The following is a 20,112-nucleotide window of genomic DNA, read 5'->3' as shown; positions in this document are numbered from 1 at the left end:
TAACGGGCTACGAAACAACACAGTTGGTGCCACTTTGGTTACTGAAACATCTGGTCAGTCCGTATTTCTCCAATCTATTATAATGTTTCCATAAGCGATTAAAGAAAACACTTAATTCAGTTCCCATTAACTATAGAATATATACTATGCATATAATGAGTCAGGGAGAAACACTGAAATGGTTAGTCACTAACTGAAATGTTCTCAGCAAAATCAATGTTTTAAATATATATATGAAAAAATGATGAAAGACTTCTTTGTCCAATTGTGTGGGAAAGAAGCAATTCCCACCAAAGAAAGAACTTATGTGCGTTGCAGAATAAAGTATAAATCGAAAATAATAATCACTGTCTTCACGAAATATACAGGGCGTCCACAAAAAATACTTCTATAACCTGGTGGCGGTTATAGATTGGTGTCCGAAAGTGGAACAACCTGTCAAGTGCACACGTAGACAGGTTGAGAACCCTTGGCCGTCTGACGAAGTATGAATAAAATTAGGTTTTTCACCTGAAAATTTAAAATAAGTTAGTTGGCAACACTGTCATATGGTGTGAGACTTACGTGTATGAACGATGAATGGTTTTTCACCTGAAAAAGGGCTATTTAAAATAGTTAAAGAACTTGTTCACTCACGACAACATGATGAGGTTCCTGCATGAGCAATGTCCAATCCAAATGTTCCATGAAGTAATAAGATCCTCTTGAACAATTGGTGCAGTTGGGTTTCCTTATCTTCCGTTTCTTCACATGTTGAAACCATGCTGTCTTCCTGTGTGAGTATCCTCCATTCCTCCATGGTTCTCCAACGAGGAGTTGATAAGGGGTGAAGGGGATTTTTTTTTTTTTTTAAACACTGGTGTGAGAAACGAGGTATGGTTATAACACCTGTATGATTTTTTTTTTTTTTTTTTTTTTTTTTTTGAGTTCGCAGAAAGCGTTTATAGGGCTATTAAAATTCTTACCTTTTTTTTTTAAATACAAATACTTTTCGTAAAATGTTTAAGTGTTCCGTTTCGATCACTTTATTTGATATAATATGAAGTAAATACGTTATAGGGCTATTTAAATGTTTTTTTTTTTTTTTTTTTTTAAACACTAATAAATTCTTTTCATAAAATGTTTAAGTGTTCCGTTTCGATCACTTTGTTTGATATAATATGAAGTAAATACGTTATAGGGCTATTTAAATGCTTTTTTTTTTTAAACAGTAATAAATTCTTTTCATAAAATGTTTAAGTGTTCCGTTTCGATCACTTTATTTTGTGTAATATGAAATAAATATACACACACGATAACTATTCATGAAAACATCGACTTAAAGAATTATCAAATATCTCAATAAAAATTAGTAAATATACTGATATCTGTATTTAAAATATCAAAATGTGAATGAATAAGCAAATAGCAAAACATGTTAAAGGTACTAAAATATTAAAATTATTGTTAGTTTCGATATCACTCTGATATATTTGAAAAATATGAAAATCATTGAAAAAGTAAAATGAATGGAAATATAAACACATGATAAACTGACAATATATAAACAAAATAAGGTTTTCACCTGTATGTCCCTTTTTTTTTTTTTTTTTTAACTGTGCCTCGTGTTGTTTGGTATAAAAGAACGAAAAATCGTTTTTCAAAAATAAAAAAAAATAAACTTAAGTGTCAAAAATGACGTTCATAGTAATTCCAAGAAATAAGCATGATTCTGCATATCAAAGAAAAGATTGTGATTTCGTTGACATGTATAAAGAAAATTTGGCACGCCATAAGATCAAATACCATCTGCTCGTCGAGAAAATCGAGACTTTAATTCAATAATGCTCATTACAACAAATGGTTTCGTTCTGAAACAAAGTTATTATTAGCTTAGGCCTAGAATAATGGTCGTTGTTCACTTCCATAAACGTAAACATTGTAGGGTTACCAGAACATATGGGTATTATCTGCAAAAGAACTTATTAATGCAGCGTTGAAAACTATACGGTGTTGATCCAAGTTTTTCAAAGGTCTGAATCAAGGAAGTTGACTCACTAGTCCAAACATTCCTGAAAATAAATGGTCATTACACCATGAATTGACCAAAACCATTGGTGGGAAAAATGTGTAATACTACACGTACTTACACACACAATATGCCATCGACACCTGCGAGGCAAAAAAACTAGAAACGAGGAAGGCCTGCAACCCTAGGCACTTACAAAATTGTTTCTGCACAAAACTGAAATATAAACATTAATATTCAGTAAACTACGCGTATGTTCCCTGGAACATAACGTACGTCTTCCACCTAGAAAAAATGTGTAAACACACAAAATACAAATGCTCTCGTAGCATCGTAAAGATATGTCTCTATAAGACAAAATACATGAGACCTACTAAGAGAAAAACATGAGATACAAACAAGAATATAGTCAACGACATTACAACTTTCTGGTTGGTCTGAAACATCCAATTAAATTCCCTACAAAACAGCTGTAACAAGCTTCCTTAGGCATCTTCGCTACAAAATATTTAAAATGGTCTTATTGACATATTAAAATTCAAAGTCATCGAGCATATGAAATAATTGACAAAGTAATTTTTCATAAAACATTATGGCTTCATGCTGTTGGAAAGAAAGAAAATAAGTTTAATTTTCGGGATCTATATCGAATTCGAATAGTTTCTAGGACATACTAGAACTAAAATACAATTTTCTCAAAATTAACATGAAAAATAAACATTACAACTCATTAGCATACAAGTACACAATATAGTTACGATTCATAAACGTTAAAATATTCGCTGAAATGTTACTAGACAATAACATACACTAAAAAAAAATCTAACCTAAGAATACACATGGTTAGTTACGGGTTACTATAAAAGAAGAAGAGAAATGAAAAACTATATTTTGCGATTGATGGCGAAAATACAGTTAGCTATGGAATATCCAATGGATTAGCCACATCCATTTTTGCAACAGATCTGCAATTCCAGGAAAAATTGCCTCCCTGAAAAAAAAATATTTATATTTGTCCCCATAAAATATCCTACCCGAAGAAGTTTCCCTACGGTCGTTCAGTGGTCTAGAGAAGACGAAAAAAAAATATTAATTAGAAATTACAAGAAAATATAGAAGTTAAACATATTTCCGCATACATATTAATATGAGGGGAAAAACGACCGTTCACCATCAGAATATCTGTTCATATAGTTCTTTCTACAATAAAAAGATTACTGCTTTCGTTCGGAGAATTATACTATTCACACGACATTCCTGCACACCCTATTAGCTAACAAGGAAATGTCTGTTTCACTCGTTTAAGGCTTAGCCTACTTTCCGTTCTAAACTTTTCTCTTCGAACAAAATATATCATGTCACATCCTGGAAATTCAAATAAAGTCAAAATCGGGTAAATGACGTAAATGAGGTTCAATAAAATTACAGTAAACACTTCAAAATGAAAACGAAAATTTAAGATTAACACTGAAAAGAAATTTAACGTTGATTATAAATGTAAAGTTTCATATTCTACGCATGAGATTACGTACTAAATTTTAATTATAAACATACACTAATGTATCTGTAATTAACAACTAAAATTTTTCTTATCCTTGGCATCTCGATACATTCCTTTTTTAATAAATTCTAAAAGAAAATCAAACATTAATTCTAAATAACATGTAATAACATATTTAAGAATTTCGAAAGTGGGAAAGGATCCTAAAAAGGGATTTAAAATTTAAAACATTTAATAAAAATATGTTATAAGGCCATAATATCTTCCCACTAGCTAGGAATACGGAACTGCGCCACTAGTTCAAATTGCTTTTGGATAAATGCAATCTCCCTACGTATGCGATACGTTAATTATTTACTAAAAGATCTAAATTCAAACATCTAAAATGAAAACAAGAAAAAATTAATGACATTAAACTAATAATAAGTCAGTGATAAGGTTTGCAACACAAATGCACAGCTGACTGATGTATGAAGTACTACGTTGAGCAAAGACCAAAAGAGGAAAAGAATTAATCAGCTGTGTATTACCCGTTATTCGTAACCATAAACACAAGTGGTCGAGAATGCAGCGACTATCTTATCAAAATAAAGAAAGAAAAACGTGTTATTTGCTAATTGCCGAACAGTTAAAAGCTAGAAGCAAAAAATGAGTTTAAAAGAAATGCGTAGTTCTTCTTTTCGTGTCCAGGTGTTTTATCCACAACTAAAAGCAAAAAAGAAGAAAAATGAATGAATGTCTATCGCTTAAAATGCGTCGCTCTCCTAGGAGAAAAATTTGTATCAACACATAAAGTTTTGGTTACTTTTTTTTTTTTCTTTTCCTATGATTACTATTTCTACTTTGATAATTACGGTTTGTTCGTCTATTCCTACAATGATTACTACTACGTACAAAAATACTCTTAATGTTCTCACTCAAGTTGCGTTTCCTATGTCGTTTGTGATAACTCAGGCTACGTGGCCGTGATTTACGACTTCTTTTGTATCTGTTATTCTTTCGTGTGCGCTCTTGGTTCTGATTCCCTTTAAATTTTGTATTGTTTAACATATGGTCTTGGTATCTTTGCTTATTACAATAACTATAACCTCGTTTGCGCCTTTTCCCTCTGTGGTTTGTGACGGCTGTTGTTGTGCGCTTACGACTTCTGTCGTCTACACTCACATGTTCGTGGATTTCACTACTTCTACTACAAGCGGCGTCACTAGATTCTGAATAGATAAAATCGTTATCAGATTTGTTACGAGGTTGGTTTAGACTACCTGTCTCTGGTTGGAGTTCAGATTTCTGCGTTACCTTTTCATTAAGAGTGTTAGTGTCTGGCTCAGGTTCCAATTCCAATGTTTTGTTTACACTAGGAATATGAGTCACTAACTGAGGTTCAAATTCCGGTGTTTCGTATCCAGTGGGAACGTCTGACTGTAACTGGGGTTCGCATTCCGGTGTTTTGTTTCCAGCATTTTCCGTTTGCTGACTATTTTCACGAAACACGTCCCGTAAAGCGTCTATATTCTGACCTAATTCAACAAAATTTTCTTTATTCTCATCTACTTTTCGTTCTAATCTAGCTAGGTTTTCTTTATTCTCAGCACGGGACTCTTTACATTCTATTAAGTATCTCTCAAGTTCCTGTATAATATTTTCCCTTAATTTATCAAAATTTATATCTATCTTAGTAAGAAAATCTACTTCCTGCTCTGCCATCTTGGACAAAAATAAACTAGGCTATCACAAAAACATGATTAAAATCACCTGAAAGAGATTTTTTTTTTTTTCAGATTACTGGTACTAAGCTGAAAGAGAAATCGTATATTAAAATATTGATCTTATAAGTATTCGAGCACCAACGGTCTCGATTCGGGTCGATAGTTCGGGCGTCATTTATTTGTAATCGACTAGAGGTCGTGGTCCATGTTCGGGCGAACATTTATTTATAATCAACAGGTGTTCGAGTCGCTGTTCGGGCGTCCATTTATCTGTAATCGCAGGAGTGCGTGTCGCTGTTCGGGCAAACATTTATTTGTAATCGATTGAGTGTTCATGTCACTGTTCTGGCGAACATTTATTTGTAACCGCCTGTAGTTCTGATCTGATCGCTGTCCTCGGCTCGTGGTATTACCAATAAGTATACTCCTGATACTTTAACTTACCTGGACAGGACGACGAAGACCTCTCCAAGAAAGGTTACAAACTGTTTCCCACAAAGCTCGTCGGTCTCAATAATGAGATGAGCATTAGGCGCCGAGAGGTTCGGGTGTCTCGTCTCGAAAACCTCACGGACGATCAGACGGTCATCCAGACCATAACGCACACAGACATCACTCATACACACAACGAAAACACACTGGATTAATTGACACTATACTTATTTATTAGAACACTATTTTGAAAAAAAATAACGAAGAGAAATGAATACAACACTGGACACTAATAAATTTTGCCGCTGAAATTACGTTTTGCCCTATTCGGGAAATATAGCCCTTTCTATGTATATATGATTATAATTTAGGTATCACTATAAATACTTTGCTCACACCATGAACACACTTGGGGGATTCGCACTGGGGAAAAGTTGTCTGGATCGTCCCACGATGAACCCAGTTGTTACGCTGAACAGTCCTGCAGCGTAAAAGTAAATCTCGAGTAAATAAACGAAAAGAAGGTCTTCACAGTTGAATTCTGATATTGGAGGGCGCGTATATAACGTTTTAAACGCACAAGGTCTGAGGACCTAGGATTTCACTGATTGGGGCTAGCCGTAAGAAATCGTCCTTCATCGGCTAAATAGCTTGTGCCCCTTAACACAACTTATGTTTGAAGTTCAACGCGAGATGCGTGGTTGCATCTTCCAGACCTGTAGTCAAACTCCCTGAGCGTCCAAGCTCAAGCTACGGATTGCAATGGTCAACAGAAAAGTGTTGGCAGTTCATTTCAAAAATTACTCAGTTAACTCACCTGTATGCACATACAAACAGAATACGGAAAACAATTTATGTTAATTTTAGTCAACTGCCCATAATGCACTAGACACGGCGATAACACTGGCGTGAGAAAGTACAGATAACGGGCTACGAAACAACACAGTTGGTGCCACTTTGGTTACTGAAACATCTGGTCAGTCCGTATTTCTCCAATCTATTATAATGTTTCCATAAGCGATTAAAGAAAACACTTAATTCAGTTCCCATTAACTATAGAATATATACTATGCATATAATGAGTCAGGGAGAAACACTGAAATGGTTAGTCACTAACTGAAATGTTCTCAGCAAAATCAATGTTTTAAATATATATATGAAAAAATGATGAAAGACTTCTTTGTCCAATTGTGTGGGAAAGAAGCAATTCCCACCAAAGAAAGAACTTATGTGCGTTGCAGAATAAAGTATAAATCGAAAATAATAATCACTGTCTTCACGAAATATACAGGGCGTCCACAAAAAATACTTCTATAACCTGGTGGCGGTTATATAACATTGATTTTTTTTTCTGTATATACATCTATATATGTACTTACATAGTTTAAAGGGTTACGTGCCTGCTCTATTTGTTGTATTTCCACCTCTCATGTCAACTTATTAAATAACACCAACTATTTCTTTATACGCGGATCTTAGTAAATTGAATCTTTGTCGATTATCGGGTTTATATATATAAAGTTCAATCTCGCAACCTTATGAGAAGAGAAAATAATTTTTGTTAGTCAGGGTTTTTGTTTCGTCTTTGAGCCAATAAAATGTGAATATTTATCGAATATAAAAAGGTTATGTAGAATTTAAATGTCGACGAAATACTAAGATGGATATTAAAGTGAAATTTATTATATTGAGTAATATGAATATATATATATATATATATATATATATATATATATATATATATATATATATATATATATGCGAGTATGTATGTAAAGGGCTCGGTATTTACCCTGGTTGTTTTAGGTTGCCATAGATTTTTGACACCCGACATTGACCAATTATTTGTGATGTAAAGTATTACCGCGTAACTTATAATTAATGACACCTTATCGATTTGTTAGTAATGTTTGTAACTATTCAATTTTTTAATACTATGTCAAATGTTGCATGGAACAAGTAGCAGGTCGTAAGAAAAGTAAAAAATAACCCTAATCCATATCCAAAATTATTTTGCGAGATCAATAGTGAAATCAAGTGAATTACGAAACAGTGTGCCCCACCAACGAATCCTTCTATCAGTAATCTATGAAACAAATTCTCCCCTACGACTGGAAACATAACTATTTGTCGTTCGTCAGTTCAGTGACTAAAACCTTTGACTCCACGATCTATACTAGAAAAAAAAATTAGTGATCTTAAATTCAATGAACTGAAATTTGGTCAATAATTTAGTAATGTGAATACAGGAATATGGAAATATGTTCCCAATGTTTGGGACTGGACTCGATATTTTAAATCTCGATAAACTTTGAATATTCATACCAAGTGCGTCAAGTGACGAAAAAAAAAATATATATATATATATGTAATATGAAGCAACTATTTGTCTGTAATTAAAACCAAAACGACTAAATACTCTCATGGACACCAATCATAGTGAATAAAGAGAGTTGAAAAAGGAGTTATTATCGACGTGAGAACAAAGACTCATAAAATTGTCGAAATTTCTCTTGGGACAGAGACTCAATAAAATGCTACTAAAGTGCTTTTTTTTTTAAAGGAATGATTAACCAATTATATTTTTTTCTTTCTTTTTTCCGCAATGATATGTATTCATTGCACTGAATCTTAAATATATTGACCTTTGAATTTTCTTTATTTTTTGTCTTTCGTCTTTTGTCGAATATATTTTTTAATGTAATCCAACTTTTAATATCTCTAGAAAGAGAAATGTGTTATTTGATATTGTTGAAAATAGCAGATTTCTGTGCATGCTTATGAAACATTTTTTTTTTCATGTATCAAATTTTTCCTGTTATGTCAAACTAAGTTTTCTTTTATTGAAATGTAATAAATGTCTATAGAAATGTAGTTAGGTTAGTTTAATTCAACTAAATGTAACCTGAAGTATACACTGTCCCGCATGAATGTGAGTGTGAGTGAAATGTAGGTTTAGTATTAAGTGCACCGATTCTTTTGATATATATATATGTGAGAGTTACTATAGTTAATGGTAGTTGGCAATTAAAGTCGTTGAATGTCAATACTAACTTAATTTAAGTTGGCTCTATGAAGGAAGCCAAAGGGACCGAAGTAGCCTGAACGAATGATCATCATGGGAGAACTGTGAAAGTCAAAATCTTCGACAAATATGTGATACTCTGATTTTTTTTTTCTTTCCTGTGGTCGATTCTAACATGCCATCAACTTCGTTGTTTGTTTTTCAAATATTGGATATTAGTCTAGAACTTCTGGAAATATTGAATAAACGGTTAAATTAAACTTTCTCATCTATCTCAGAGCTAGATTGGGATAATTCGGTAGTTGGGGTTAAATGGATCTAGGTCTGGGATGTATGGGTTAACATGTGTCTACCTTTGATCACCTTAATACCAAACATTCACCCAATAGCTATTGGAAATGATCCCAATTCGATAATTATTCACTTTCCTTTACCATATTCCTCAAAATATCCAGTAACAGTTTCCTCTTTATTACCTTCTTACTTTACCTCTTTTCTCTTCTATCTTCCTTTTCCTTTCTTCATCATCATCTTCTATTTTTAATAAAACTGAAAAGGGGGTCGTGACTGGGAATTCCATATATAATAAACACGGTCATGTATTTATTTATTTTATTTTCTTCAGAAGTCCGATAAAAAGTTTTCTTGTTTCGATCGAACCTAGTATGTTCGAAATTAAGAAATGGATAATATATTCCAATATAATTAGACATAAGCTGATAGCTTCATGAATATCCCCACCAGGGGTGAAGGGTTCCCACTCACGACTTATTCCATGCATCACATATGTTGCAGAGCTTTCTTTCTTTCTTGCCCTTTTTTCAGTTTTAAATTCGAGAACGTAATGGAAACCTTGTTACAGAATACACCAAAAACACATGGATTAGATCTAACTTACATGAACAACTAGAAATATCTCAGATCCTTCTGTGCTTATTTCGATTTTATGGTGGTATTAATAGTCAACAGTTGAAGGAAATTATTTCTATTTGTTTGGTGAGTTCATATTTTTGTCTTAAGTCATTAGTTGTAAAGTTGTATTTACTGGGCCAAAACGTACAGTAAAAGTTCTTTGAATATATGGAAACAAATATTAGAATATTTCAATGGTGGATACGCGGATACGTATGGATATATACATTGTGGGTTAAAACCTACCTACCAACTTTCAATTATATAAAGTACTGAATGAAACAACATGTAATTCTCATTTAAATTATAGTTATTGTCCTGGCATTTACATTACATGCTCAGTATGTTTTGCGTCAACTTCAGCTATTTTACGCAGTGTTATTTCAACATTTGATTCGAGTTTGTAAAGAAAAAAAACATCTGTGGAAATTCCAAAAAATTCACGTTCTGTTGTTGACTTTGCTCTTCAGAAATTGTGGTGTTGCTATACTAAACTTTGTCTTTAAGTAATTGAACAACCCTATAAAAACAAATCTTTAAAATGTTCAACTCTGGTGAGTACGGACGTTAGCCAAATTAGTTTCCATACATAAAGACGGAAGTATGGAAACATTTAAGGAATGGAATGAAACTGTTTCCAATCAGTCTTCCATACCTGTCTGCTGGCTCTTCTAACTCTAGGCTTTATGATTAGGGTGTACGATGGTCCAGTGGTAGAGCGCTTACCTCTGGTGCGTGTGGGTTTCTGGTTTGATCCCCGACCAAGTAAGTTTGTTGTGGGCAACATTGTGTTCGTGGGTTTTCTCATTGTACTCCAGTTTCCTTCTACATTTTCATTCCACCAGTTATTACATCATCAATCACTTGCCTTAGTCGTCCGTCTCCTTTAACCTAACGGACGTAATTGAGGGACGTAAAACTGAAAGATTATTTCAGGATGATCGATTGTATTATTCATAGTTAAACACTCGTTGTTGAGTAGTGTAGTGTAACAGCTGTATATTTTATTATTGTATTTTTCTTTTCCTTTATTAAATGTTATGTGATTCTCATAGTTAGTTAATCGTATTTAATTATGTTATAGGATGTAAAAAGGACTGTCAGTCTTCTCTTAATTGAGAAGTTACCAATTGTTTATATTGTATATGTGTGTTTTCTCGTTTATTTAATATATAGTTCTTAAATCTCAATGATAGAATATACGCAATGGAAAATACCTGATTAAGGTGGATCACCACCCGGAAGTCAGTACATATTTTGGCTTATTTCCTTAACTACTGCGCAATGAAACGTTACATATTATAAATATTGCACTATAAGATAGAGTTATGTTTCAGCTACGACACAGGACACTGATTTATTTGGTTGTGTCTTCTGATATCGAAAAAGGTAACAAATAAAAGAAAATATTAGATTCGTTTTACAATGAACACACAAGATGGCACTTGCTGTTAGATCTTACTAGAAGTGCTCATTTTTATGAAATGTTTATTTGTATATGTAAAGTATGCTAAAGTAACAATCTTATTATGAAATAGATATATTGTATGACTGTTTTTCGTGTTTTGTTTCACATTTTATTTAAACATTAATTTACATTTAAGGAAATAGATTTTGAGAAAAAACTTGCGCAGAACGCCATAATGCGTTGTTGCCAAATTTGTACGTTTAATTCCTGGATTCTAGCGTTGCAGTTCGAGAAGCAAAACTTAGCTGTGAATTCCGGTAAGGGTCTAAAATTAATTTCTCCAGTAAGTATCCAAGCAAAATTCCATGATAAATTCCTTTATTATCTGGCATAAGCAAACACTCGACACTATCTGGCAACGCCACACTATACAAGCAGCGTTTAGCATAGCACCGAGAACACCTGGTGATCCACCTTAACATTATATAGCATAGGAGTAGCCCCAAAGGTAAGACAAAGTGAAAATACTAAGAGTTTATGTGTGCACACAGCTGTAGTGTTGGGTGCATGAAATGGTGTATATGGAAACTTAACATTAGTGACGAAAGTACAAAATAGTCTTGAGATCTGACGTAAGTTGCAGAATTTTATTTTTTTTAAATTTTATTTATTTATTTATTTATTTATTGCATTTGATATAAATGTGATGTGTCTCCTCAAAACAGATTTAACTTAGTAGACCTTTTTCGTGCTACGCACGAAGTAAGTCCGTCGTGTTAACCTCTTTTTCGGTATTTATAATTTTAAATTCACCGATGGACTTCAACTGTAACTTGTATTTTTTTATTTTTTTTACTTGATTTTACAAATTAACTGGGCTAGCTAAATCGTCTTAATTATTCAAATGTACTTGCTACCATTATGAATCTATCTGCAGTTAAAAGAAACTTAAATTATTCGTTATTTATTCGTGTGTGAACTCTGTCGTACTGCAACTGCGACAGTAGGCTTCCATTTTATGTACTCTCAAAATTATTTACAAAGAATCAAATCACATAATGTGTCACGTAAGTTTCATCAAATTACGATTTAATTGGAGAAAAAAATTACATTTAAACTTGTTTGGTAGTTTTTGCGACACCCCGTAGGTGTGTGTGTCAGAGCTACATTTTTTTTTAAGGTTGGCATCCCAAACGCTCAAAAGTATGAATGAACAGAAACATCATTTCTATTTAGGAGATTGACATGGGGTGACCTGGAACCACTTTTCCAAGCCAGTGACAGGGGACTTCCATATCCACACGTTGACGATCATCTTGTTCTTTGTGTGGTGATGCCTAGTCCTGCTGGAAGTAACGAAGGAGGGTGCTTGCTTTCTGCGAGAAGGGACGAAAACGATGTATCTTAATCAGTTTGATGGAGTACAGAGAAATGAGGGTTGTGTTGATGAATATGGGTCAAGTGACACGGGTATCTCATATTCCACATCACATTATCTTCAAACCAGGCCTCTACGCTGGTCTAGTGGCTAGCGCGCACGCGCCTTTGCTGCGGGGTTCGATTCCCAGTGGGAGATCCGTATAATTTGAACGCGTTACGGTGTTTCGGATTTTGTCTTAAACGATAGATCCAAGTCTAATAGCCTCGATGCTGAAAAAAGTACGCTTAACTCCAACCTACCGACCCAATTTAGGTGTGTCTAACCTACGGCGGGTTGTTTCATTCCAGTATCATTGATTCTGATGGTTTACCTCACTGAAAAATAAACTATCTGTATGAATGAGGAATCCAGGTGCTATTTGTGTAACATCTAAATACAGTGTCTATTGTCGAAGTATGCATTTGCGTTCTCAAACTATCAGAATTATCTCAGTTCTCTCATGCATTTCAGGGTTATCTTCTGTTACCTGCAACAGTAATAGTGTCAAACATTTAATTGTAAGTTACAATTGAACCGTTACAGTCATCACTAACGCTAAATACAGCATTACATTCGTGTGAAAGTTCTCATGCTGTTTGATAGCCTACTGGTGACACTCTTTCCATTTGTTTACAAAATGTGACATTGATCCAATATGGCAGACGGTTCATAACCTGGAAACGACTAGATTTCGTAAATCAATGTACACAGATGAGTAAGAATCTGAGGTAGTCTCATTTGTTTCGGAGAAAAGAAATTTTCTCGTAGAAGGATCTGTCTTCATCGGCGAGAAACTGAACAAGTTATTTATTTACAGCTTCATGTCAATTGAACGTTATACCACTCAACGAGTTCTTAAGAAAGAAGTAGAAGTCTGACGGCGCAAGATTAGGCAGGTACGGTATTACATCCCATCCAAGCTCCAATAATTGTTGACAGGTGATCGAACTTGGTTGTGGTTTCGCGTTGTTTTGATGGAACACAATTTGTTTATGAGTAACTAACTCTAAACGTTTCTCGATGATGCATTCATTCAAATTGTCTAATTATCGACAGTGTGTATTGGAATTGATTGTTTGGTTCCTTGGCAGTAGCTCTAAAAACATGATACTTTCGAAATCCCATCATATTATTGAAATCATAACTTTCTTCTGATGAATGTGTGCTTGCGATGTCGTTTGAGACAAATCATCACGTCGGAACCAAGACTTGGCGAATACTGTTGTAAACAGTTCTTCTTTAACTACACCATTACATGCTTCTAATGTTCTATGTTAGACTAGTTATTCTAATTTTTTGCAAAAGTGTCAATGGGTAATATCTTCTTTTTAAGCATACCCCTTCAACTACTGTGTTGTCACTACGTAGTCGGTACTGGCTAAAGTTGATTACACACGACTTCCCTAATACACTGTACATATCAATTTTAGATTCTGCTACCTACCGTCTCCTTTGGGTACTGGCTCCTGCAATAGTCCCTACAGAAACTGTTGGTAACAATCTGGTTCAGAGTTCACATCCCGTTCGAGCGTAAATTCATAAAAGTAGGAAATAAGTACTACGACATGGGTTGCCTCAGTGGTTCAGAAATCAAGGTTTGACTGTATCTTACCTCTGCGCATATGTGCGTATATATACAACTGGCAAGCTGATAATTCCATAAGTATTCGTAACAAATCCCTATTATATATACAGCGAAAGAAAGGATACTGATGAATACACACAAATTCCAATTTGATAAAGCACCAATGCTTGAGTGAACAACACTTTTAAAATATGAAACACTTGATACAACGAGCAATAAAAAGTAATAAGAAGATATACGTATGGAAAATAAATGAACTATGAATATAGCCCGTAATGCATAGTTATTTCTCACGTCACATAACACTAAAACCTATTCACTTGGATAGGTAGCTTTCACTATTAAACCAGTTGAGAATGCTCCAAGAGCGGTGCCAGAACGAACTTAAAATGAATTGGAGAGATGGAGTGGGAAGGATGCCGTATTTTACGGACTATAAGAAGCACTTTTTCCTTCGAAAAATTGCCTCCAAAATTCAGGTGCGTCTTCTACTCGAAATAAATATAAAAATGTCCAATGACGCGGGAAACCTCGCATTAAATCTCTATTTGGCAACATTGGATCTAACTGGCAGCAGCAGTGCGCCGATGCGACGAACATTAGTTGCGGGGATTCACAAGCTTGCTAACACTGTCTCCCTCCCGCCCCGCCATCACAAACTCAGAAGCACAGACTAGAAAATAGAGATCGTAAACTCTGCGTAGGGCCGTAAAATACGGTAACTGTGATTGTCTCTACATATACAGATGGTGATCAGAAAAATGGAAACACCTGTAGTTGGCAACACGTCAGATGTATGGGTTGACAGTGGTGTCGTGGCGCCCGCAGCGCCGGACCGCTGGTGGTGGTGTGTTAGGTCGGTCTCCATACTACGTCACGCGCAGTGGAACAGCAGTGTCCAGTGGCTGCAAGAGACGGAGGTAGTGTAAAATGGGAGACACCTCAGATTTTCAAAGAGGGCAAATTGTTGGTGCGCGGTATATGGAGTGAGTGTGACGGCAGTGGCTACTGTGTTAGGTATGCCGCGTGGGACAGTGTTGAAGGTGATGACGGCCTACACAACACACGGGAAAACCACATCGGGGAAGCGAAACAGTGGCGGGAGAAAATCATGAGTGACAGGTCACGCAGAACCGTCGTGCCACTGCGGAGCAAGTGACGGAGGCAACTCAATCAGCACCTCCCCCACCCTGTTTCGACAATCACAGTCCGCCTCGAATTACACGACATGAACTTACGGGGTCGTGTTGCACGGGCCAAACCGCTCGTCAGGGACCATAATGCTTTCGCACGCCGCAAATGGTGCCGCGACCATGCAACTTGGACCGTTGAGGACTGGAAACGTGTGATGCGATGCGATACGTGTGAATGATTCATCCTTCACCCCATTCCCAACCACGGGCCGTGTTTATGTGTGGAGAAGACCCAAAGAAGCTTATGATCTCCAGTGTCTCCGCCCAACTGTGAAACATGGCGGTGGCTCGGTGATGCTGTGGGCCGCAATATCATGGTTTTCATTGGGTCCTGTGGTCACACTTAGCGGACGAATCACTGCCAACGATTATGTCGCAATTTTAGGAGACCACTTGCATCCTATGGTCCGGGTGTTGTTCCCGGACAATAACGCCATCTTCCAGGATGATAATGCACCCATTCACACAGCTGGCGTTGTTGCAGCGTGGTTTGAGGAACATTGGGATGAAGTTCAATACCTCCCCTGGCCCGCCCAATCCCCAGATCTCAACATAATTGAACATCTGTGGTCCGTCTTGGAAACACGACTCCGGAGACGATTTCCACCTCCATCCTCTCTCACAGAACTGGCCGATGCCCTGCACGAGGAATGGTGTAAAATTCCACTTGCTACCATTCACGACCTCTATGCCTCCATCCCACGTCGCATCAAGGCTGTTCTGAAGGTGAAAGGTGGCCCGACACCATATTAATCTGGTAAGTTGCAATTTCGTTCAGGTGTTTCCATTTTTCTGATCACCATCTGTATATTAGTAAATCTTTTTGTCCGCACCTTCTTCTGTTTTTCGCAAAATATCATCTCTCTCTGACTTACAGTTCCTGAGATATGGCTCCTTGAATCTTCCGAAATTCCAACTTTTTTGGCGGTGGCCACCGGTTACTATTTCGTACCAAAATATTAGCCATCCTTTTAGGTATTGATCAACATCAATGTCATCTATAACTTTATACGGCTCCTTAAATTTCCGGAGATCGGCCATTTTTTGGTCAATATCTCGGGGATGGTAAGAGTGACGCGAAAAATTACATTACCTTCTTAGATAGTTTTTGATGCTCTATCGAATGGAGGAATCAAAATTGAAAAAATCTCAGATAACAAAGACAGAGAGAGAGAGAGAGAAAATTCAGCAACGAACTTTATAATTTCGTTGAACAGGTAGTGAATACTCGGAGGCTTGAGGTAAGTAAGTGAGGCTATTGCGTGCCTCTCTCCTTTGAAGTAGCGGACGCGAACTCCTCGCTTCTACTGCCATCCGTGAATATCCCGAAAGAATGCCTTTAGTTTTCAGTGTCTTTTAGGATTTGCTCTGAAAAAATCCATGAATTCATTATCTATGCAAATATAATTGTGGTATATTAAGTAGTCCTGGCAAGACGTCTTTTGTCTCGTGGGAAAGTAAAATTTGCTGTTAAGGTGGAGTAAGTGTTCCAGACGAACTTTAGAAATTTAGTATATAACTAATGGATATCTTATATGTTAGGCTAATGGAAAACAGTTTAGTAGAAAAGATTACAGATTGGCAATTCTGGAGAGTAAGCTTTTCATATGCAATTCACACAAACTGCAAGCGTTATTCCCATCAAAGTTCAGATAACAAAGCTCAGTGTGAAGAGCTTTGTACCTGGTCTGTTAATGTAACAATTTCGTATTTAAAAAGGTTTCTAAACGCTGATAATCACTTATATGGAAAATAAACACAAAATAAGTTTAGTATACAAAATCGTGAGTTGTTAACTTCACTCAAGAAAAGATAAAATGTTTGCTTATCTGAAGTACTCTGCTAGTTAGATAAACATTCAATTCAATAAAGAGTGGTTCCTTTGTATTATTCTCGACACCGACAGGTCTGGAGCCCACCTGCGTGGAAAAGAAGAAAAGTGGTTTCTTTCCTGCTGTAAAGCGTCCAGAACGAAGAAAGGAAATGTTTTTTTTTTTGGATCAAAAGATCCAATATATTTCAGACAAAAATTTTCTTGTAGGCCTTATATTTCGAGAACTACATATAGTGTAGCCAAACCAAAACTACCAATTTACTCAGTACGATGTGCTTATTCTGTTGGAAATACGAAAACTCGATTTAAAAGTTTTGTGATCCCTGATCCAAAAACTAATTATTGGCCAAGATCGCAATCTTTTGATGCATTTTTTGGATCATTCGTAAAATTCTTGTTCACTTGAATAAAATACTAATTTGGATGATGATTTAGAGTCGGTAAAAATACACAGTTTGTCCGATAAGTGAGTTGTGTGGCCGAGCTGATCGGTGACAATTCTGATCTTAAGTAGTCATTAGCCCAGCAATTAAGAAGTCGTATTGGGAATAATGATAATAACAACAATAACAAGATTCTTAAGTTTCATAAACAACAACTAATAAAATTTTATTCTATTTTTTTTTAAACAATGTATTTCTATTATAGTTCGTTAGCTCACTGAGGACATAATATAAAAATTGTTACCTTGATAATTCTCTGTATTTTTTTTCTTTTTCTTTTTTTTTTTAAATTAATAAATAGTATCAATGAAATGAGCACTGTGCTGGGATAACAGTGACTCAGCTTAGGTGTGTGTCCGTACTTTCAGTATGTTATGAATTTGTTATTTATAAATATTTTCTTTTTTTTATAGAAATCAGAATTAGGATATAATCAGGTGTTTGAGGGAGAGCTGAACGATGAGCACCGTGACATTATTGAACAGATATCACATGTTCAGGCTGTTCTCGTTCTCGGCCTGTACGGGTTTACGAGTAAAAGTGATGAAGGGTAAGTTTTTGTTGTTACTAATGAGAACAGAATTCTTATTTGTAGTTTAAATTTAGAAATCAGTAAATTAATGTTATTTCCTCTTAAGGACGCATTTATTTTCTTACCAATCATGATATTTACAAACTCTGTCTCGTATTTAACGTCAGACATGAAAATTATTGATCAAAACTTCTTCACAGTTATATGGTAGCCTTCAATTTAACTTTGCGTTGACGTCATCAACAACACACTATGAAATCTTAGACAGCTCAGAGTGCCACAAATTTTATCGTCGTTACCAGACTTATAGGAGCCTTGTACAGAATGTAGGTTCAGCCGTAAAAATACGGAGAATAAAGCGGCAATGCTCCATTCCTTATTATAGTGTGATAGTGTGCTGATTTGTTAAATCCATTTGAAGGTAAAACTGGATGCATTATGTATTGAAATATGTGGTAGTAGAATTATTCATTTCTCCTCCCCTCATAAAATTGGTATTCTGAAGAGATTAAAAATACCAAGTGTCCGTCGTAATACAGAGTTATTCAAAAAGAAGAAGCAGACTGACAATATTTATTTCAGTCGCATAAAAAAGGAACACTTTTCAATTTTATTTTATGGGAGGAGTGGGATATAATGAAAGAAATTCACTTTCACATAGTAAAAAATAAGAAAGAATAATCGAATCCTACAACAATAATATAGTAGTGCATTCGACACTTGTTGATAAATTGATGAGGCTTTAATTGGCTCAAATTGTTGAAAACTGAGATATCTCGAACACAGTAATTACTTTAGAAGGCACGGGAACGTAGTGTTTGTTTTTGGTGCGCAGAGTTTCAGCTTCTATCCGATGACCTTAAGGGGGCCGCGGTGCCTCAGTGGTAGAGCTGGTGCATGGGGTCCTTGGTTCGATCCCAGCTCGCGCCAAGTGAGCTTTAAGGTAGACAAACACCGTGTGCGTGGGTTTTCTCGGGGTTCACCCGCTTGCTCCCACTTTCTTCATTCCACCAGTTCATTAATTTCTCATCATTACCGTCTCCTTTAGCGTAGCCGGCATAACAATGGGACGTGAAACTCAAAAGATTTAATTTCATTTTCGATGACCTTAAGGTTTTGCGATAAGATATGTTTTCCGTTAGTTTAGTTAGGATCCTTTTTTCGTTGTTTTCTCCTCCTTTATTGCACCAATTATTTGAGTTGTCATAACTATATGATTAGCAGTAGATAACACATCAGCTCGATAACTATTGATTGTTTATGTTCCGATCCCACGCTGAATCATAGATGTATGTGCTATGTGGCGTTGGTGCTGAAAATGAGAGGTTAGTTCCAAACAAGTGAAAGTAATTTCATTTACGCTGATTTGGGATGGAAAAGTCCTTTATAAATAGTAGAGATTGGAATTGTAATTATAAAGCCTCTATATTTACTTTGTTACAGAGGAATGGGTACTTCAGTGATTCAAGATACAGACCTATGGAAAGTTATAGATGAGTCTCTGGCCAAAGTGAGAAAGACGGGTATCCATGGGGTGCTTCACTTCGGTTGGATACTGGCTAATTCATTTAACTCCAACATGAAGACATTTGCTATGGAGTGTAATGTTACTACAGAGAAAGCTTTGAATGATGGTAAAATATTGAAACAACTTGATACACTTCTGAATCATCCTTTGTACACAGTAAGTATATGATTATTCTTTTACATATAATAAGTCGTCGTTTTTAGGGTTAACTTAATATTTACATCGTTGGGTTTAATTGTGTCGTGACTATGAGAACTATTTATGAATACTAAAGAGGTTAGTCGTTTCAGTAATATACTGAACGATTTTAATCTATAATAACATTTTCTGAAATATATCTGTTTCTCATATGACCTATCCGCTGTTAGTCCAGTCACAGGCCTGAAGTGTAGAACACTAAAATAAACCAGCGAACAAATAGAAGAAATAAGCTGATCGTGTGAGAAATGATTATCCGTGTATGTCTCTTACGAATATAGCAAATATTTTGGTGATCTATAACTTACTAAAATCATCTAAAAAGAATGCACGAACTTTGTCCTTGAAGTAAGGTGGATTGTTTATTCATCTCTTGAGTCCGACACT

The 20,112-nt window shown here is 35.5% G+C and overlaps 1 protein-coding gene across 2 annotated transcripts in view; it reads left to right on the top strand.

Annotated features, from left to right (window-relative positions):
* The window catches only part of LOC145687905 (uncharacterized), an 84,934-nt gene that overhangs the window by 21,050 nt on the left and 43,772 nt on the right, over positions 1 to 20,112 (top strand). For both annotated transcript variants that reach the window (XR_014131807.1, XM_081761453.1), the window contains exons 3-4: positions 17,881 to 18,017; positions 19,443 to 19,683. Coding sequence is in view for 1 of the 2 variants with exons in the window: in XM_081761453.1 (XP_081617579.1) it covers positions 17,881 to 18,017; positions 19,443 to 19,683 (378 nt within the window). In the remaining variant the exon portion in view is untranslated. The remainder of the gene's footprint in view (positions 1 to 17,880; positions 18,018 to 19,442; positions 19,684 to 20,112) is intronic.

This window comes from Thermobia domestica, chromosome 6 (genome assembly GCF_964235325.1).
Source record: "Thermobia domestica chromosome 6, izTheDome1.hap1.1, whole genome shotgun sequence".
In the NCBI taxonomy this organism is placed as follows: Eukaryota; Metazoa; Arthropoda; class Insecta; order Zygentoma; family Lepismatidae; genus Thermobia; species Thermobia domestica.
The sequence above is the reverse complement of the archived record's forward strand: the minus strand, read 5'-3'. Positions and strand labels throughout refer to the sequence as shown.